This window comes from Trichoderma aggressivum (assembly GCF_033847375.1).
Source record: "Trichoderma aggressivum f. europaeum strain CBS 100526 chromosome Unknown scaffold_011, whole genome shotgun sequence".
Taxonomy (NCBI): Eukaryota; Fungi; Ascomycota; class Sordariomycetes; order Hypocreales; family Hypocreaceae; genus Trichoderma; species Trichoderma aggressivum.
The window spans coordinates 17,095-22,094 of NW_026946377.1; the positions used below are offsets into that span (position 1 = coordinate 17,095).

Here is a 5,000-nt window from a genome sequence, read left to right on the forward strand (position 1 = left end):
GCTGGCGGTGGACAGAAAAGAACCCAGCTACAGCAACCGTCGACTAGGCGACGCGAGGCGAGGGAGAGAAGCAAGACTCGACAGCAGCGCAAAGACTTTGGGATTGACTCGAGTACCGGAGAAGTAGAAGAAAAGGCGAAAGAATGGCGTGAATTCAGAGAGAGAGAGACAAAGAGACAAAGAGGATTTAATGTCGTCGTTGTTGCGTCTTGTGCGCGAATTGGCTGAATGAACGAATGGGCCCCCCAAAGAAGCGTCACTGGGTTGTTGTTGTTGTCCTCCACATGATCCAGAACAAAGCTCGACCGGTAGTAATAGTACCAAGGCAGTAATGGTAATGGGCGATTCGGCGACGACAAAAAAGGAAGAGGAGCAAGAGAATGGCCGTCGAATTGCTCAACCAGAGCCAAAGGAGCTGGACTGGGCGAGGGAGGGGGGAAAGAGTGAGGTTTAGACCTGTGCGGCGCTCAGATTTGGTGTTTGCACCAGGTGGACCCGCCGTCTGGGTTGGGAATTGAGATTTGCGAGGTCTTGCAGCAAGCAAACAAGGAGCGTTGGGAAGGGGAAGAGATCAAAATTGGTGATGATGCCGGAGGGGGGTGGAGAGCCTGTCTCCGGTCCCCAGTCCAGAAGCATCAACATCGAGCGTTCAATGAGAGACAGCACCGAGAGAGCGCCCACAGCACGGCTAAACGTCGATGGCTGCAGCGCTAAGGTGCCGGTCTCGTAGTGCATTTAGCGCATCACAGCCAACCGAAGGACCCCCCCACAAGGAGCCCAGACAACCTTGGAGTCCAGTGAATCCACAGGCCGTTCGCGGCTGCTAGGCCCCGGTTGAGCATAGCGCTGACCCTCTGGCGCACGCAAGAGTCTTCCATGTAACGCTGCACGCAATTTAGCAGCGGCCAGTACATTGATGTGCCTGAGTGTGCCTGTGCCTGTTGAGATGAATTTGATGCAGCCTCCAAGGGAGTGAAATTGAGTTGGAGGCGCAAATCTTAATGCGAAGCTGGACGAGGCAATACGAGATGCAACAAGCCGTGGCGTTGGGAAAACGAGCATTTTGCAGCACTAGAAATCTAATTATAAAATTCCACCTCAACCGTCTGTTGTGCAATTCGAGTCAATCAATTCTTATCTCACGGCGCACAGAGTTCAGTTACAGTGGAGGATTGGGACAAGCTTGATCGTGCAATCATTTATGGATTGATCCATTGATGGCAATCTCCAAGTCCCGTCGCATTCACCTCACATGTTCAGTGTAGGTTGTTTTGCTGTTACGCGTTCCTGGCCTTGTCCCCCCGTAATTTAGTGGTGCTGCCCGCTAACATCGCTGTAAGAACTGGGCCACGGCTCCAGTGATTTTCCTGCCCGGTGTCTCGCTCGACCCACAATTATGCTGCAGGTCCCATGAGGCGCCACCGCAGATTTTCCCCGTGCCTGAGCCTCTGCAAAGACGGGCAGTCCATCCATCCATGGGCTTTTTGGGGCCGCGCTATCGAAAGTGTTGCGCAGCATGTCATCCGCCAAAAAGCCCCAGCTAGCAGCAGAGAGTTTTGCATGCTGCTTTTACGAGTACACTTGCGGAGTACGGGTCCGTTAGCAGAGGGAGAGAGTGACCGTCAAACTGGATTTGTGTGGTTCGGGCAGAGGTGGGCTTCTGATAAGGACAGAAACTGCTTGGCCGTTTCGAGCAGGTCGGCTCCAGTACTTGGTTGATTGCTAAAATTGGGCGGCAGGGGATTGTCACTGCAAAAGACACCACTGTACGAGTACAAGTACCATCACGGCAGATCAGGCGCTTCGCCGCGACATGGAAAACAAGGATTCTGGCCATCCCACACAATCACGACGTCGGCGTGGGCATTCCACCAGCGTATCCCGACCAGCAAACCAGAGGGTTCTCCTTCAGAGGTCAAGCACTCTGAGTTTCGCCACTGCTCCAAATCTCGTTGCCTCGAAACGGGCCCCCTGTTGTGCGGATAGCGGATGGGTCTGCTCCGTGTCGCTCGCTTGATGCTAGTCGGAAAAGGGCAAAGTCAAATAGCCCAGATCAAACTCGGTAGCAGTGGTGATTCTACGAGTATTCACCCTCAAAGGATCTTGTAAGCGCATAACATCGTGCAGGTTCGAGGCCGAATTTCCGTAGTGCAGAATTCGTGTAAACACATAGATGACGCAAGAACGCATCGTCAACTTCCATTGTGCCAAAATACTCTGGTACCTACTGCACCTTCCCTCTTGACTCTTCCCCGCATGGTTTTGACTCGTACTCGTATCCTTAAACACGAAGTGGGAGCCGTGCTATCTACCTACTAGTATCTTATCGCTTTATCTCGTGCAGTGCGAGATGTCGTCACCACACAGGTTAATGACCAGCATACCCTAGATTATCAAGCATCTTGACGAGGTCAAAAGATGAAGACGGACTGCTTCGTACGAAAATCACATGTTTCCTTACGTTGACTTGGAAACTCATTGTTTGTCTCTCTTGCCAAGCTATTGTTTCGTCTGATGCGATATATAGATCTACGTTGTAGTATTGACCTGTAGTGCTCCTTGATATGAATTTCCATAGTATCCCGCTAGGCACGTTTGCAAGAATCATCTCAATGTTTATGTAGCAGGAACATCACTGCATACCAAAGGCATTTAAGGACAAGAACAAATAAAAAGCTGCCCAAACAAATCTAATCATTCCCTTTCTCCTGCATCAAGATTATATCGCGTCCATACTGAGATGTAATCCTCAACTGGCCAAACCTCGGAGCAACCTCTTAGTCGGCACCGATCGGAGATCCGGGAGCCACAATATGCCGGGGAAATTATCCAAGCTGCCCGCCACCATCCCACCAAACACTCGCCGGCAGCTTCCATCATCCAACCTCGCCCGAGTCCTTGTTCTTCTTCTTCTCTCCGAATGACGCCGCGGTAAAGCTATCCATCCTCGACAATGCTCGGCACGCTTTGTCGCAGCGGCCTGGGCCTCCCCAGACAAGCTCTGCTGCGAAGTCGCGTGCCCTCTCGGCATGACGTCTTCGTTCGGCGCATCCAGAACTCGGGGCCATTCCAGCCTCTTCGGCCGCCGTCTCCTGCATCCTTGGGGGCTCCGCGGGCGGCCAAGCAGTACAAAGGGAGCCGGAAATGGGGACGCCGACTTCTCATCACGGCCGCGGTTGGCGGTACCATCTATGTCGTAGACCGAAATGTCTACGCCTCCAGCATTGGGCGATCGCTTCGAACGTTTGGCACCGCGCTGGTCGCTGCCCTCGACTACAAGATCAATTTCCGACCGGAGCCGTGGGTTGGGGGAACCGTGCCTGATCTCCATATGCGCAACGCGGAACGACTCTTTCACCTGCTGCGACAAAACGGCGGGCTGTACCTCAAGATCGGCCAAGCCATTGCTATGCAGAGCGCGGTGCTGCCGCCCGAATTCCAAAAGATGTTTGGTAGAATGTTTGACGATGCGCCACAGGACGATTGGAAAGCCGTAGAGGCGGTTATCCGACAAGACTTTGGCAAGAGTGTCGAGGAAGTCTTCGGTGTCAGCTTCACCGGAAAAGAGGGCTACGGAGTCATGGAGAGGAAAGCTCGCGCGAGCGCAAGTGTCGCCCAAGTTCACTGGGCAAGGCTCCCTGATGGTAGAGAGGTTGCAATCAAGATCCAGAAGCCTGAAATCGCTCTTCAGATTTCATGGGATCTATGGACTTTCAAGTGAGTTGTTTCTTGTCTCCGGGTAGCTTCTATCCAATTACAAGATTCTGGTGTTGACTGTGTAATCAACCAGGACCGTTACCTGGATCTTTTCAAGATGGTTTGACCTACCCCTCTACACCTTGGTACCCTTCATCTCCGAGCGCCTAGAGCTGGAGACCGACTTCTTGTGCGAGGCAAGAAATTCAGAAACGATGCGGGAGCTGGTTAATTCGGAGAGCCGCCTGAAAGGGCGTGTCTACATCCCCACGGTGTATCCCGACCTCACCACGAAGCGAGTCTTGACAACGGAATGGATAGAGGGCATTAGGCTGTGGGACAAGAAAGCCATGACGTCGAGATGGCTGGGCGGATACGGAAAAGGCAGCCCAGGAGCGGGCACTCCCTTGCCGTCGCTTGATATGGACCTTGTCCGCCATGAGCTTCGTACAAAGCCCTACCAGGAAAAGATCAAGCCGGAGCGCCAGGAGTGGAAGGGTGTTCGTGGAAGAGGAGGCCTTGGCCTGACCACCAAAGAAGTCATGACCACCATGGTAGACCTCTTCTCTGCCCAAATCTTCAAATGGGGCGTCGTCCACTGCGACCCTCATCCGGGAAACATCTTCATCCGACGTCTCCCCAGCGGCCGCTCGGAGCTGGTTTTGATCGACCACGGCCTCTATGTGTACATGTCGCCCAAGTTCCGCCATCAGTACGGTAGGTTCTGGAAAGCCCTCATGACGTTTGATAACCAGACCGTTGTCGATGTCACAGAACAGTGGGGTATCAAGGCAGCAGACATGTTTGCGAGTGCGACACTGATGAAGCCGTACGAGGGCGGCGAGTCCACCATGCAGAACGACATCAAGGCGATGGAAGGTCTCAGCCCGGCGGAGCGACACTACTATATGCAGCAGAAGATGAAGCAGGGTATCCGCGACATTCTTGCTGACGAGGACAAGTGGCCCAAGGAGCTCATCTTCATAGGCCGCAACATGCGCATCGTCCAGGGCAACAATCAATACTTGGGCTCGCCCGTCAACCGCATCAAGATGATGGGCGAATGGGCAAGCCGCAGCCTCTACGAGGACCCAAACCTCCCCTGGATGCAGCGCCTGGACAATGCATGGCGGCACATCATATTCAAGTCTGTCATGGCGCTGACAGACGTTGCCTTTTACTTTTTCAAGCTGCGACAGCTCCTTGGTCTGGGCGGCGGGATGGAAGATGAGATGGAGCGTCGTATGAAGAATATGGCGCACGAGTACGGCATCGAGCTGCAGCACGAGGTATTCGAAGGCTGA

The 5,000-nt window shown here is 53.5% G+C and overlaps 1 protein-coding gene across 1 annotated transcript; it reads left to right on the plus strand.

Annotated features, from left to right (window-relative positions):
- Nucleotides 1-2,953: 2,953 nt before the first annotated feature.
- On the plus strand, nucleotides 2,954-5,000 carry Triagg1_3661 (uncharacterized protein; the record flags this gene model as incomplete). Its single annotated transcript, XM_062897978.1, has 2 exons — nucleotides 2,954-3,717; nucleotides 3,791-5,000. The coding sequence occupies 2 exons, from the start codon at nucleotides 2,954-2,956 to the stop codon at nucleotides 4,998-5,000; spliced, it is 1,974 nt and encodes a 657-aa protein (XP_062757164.1).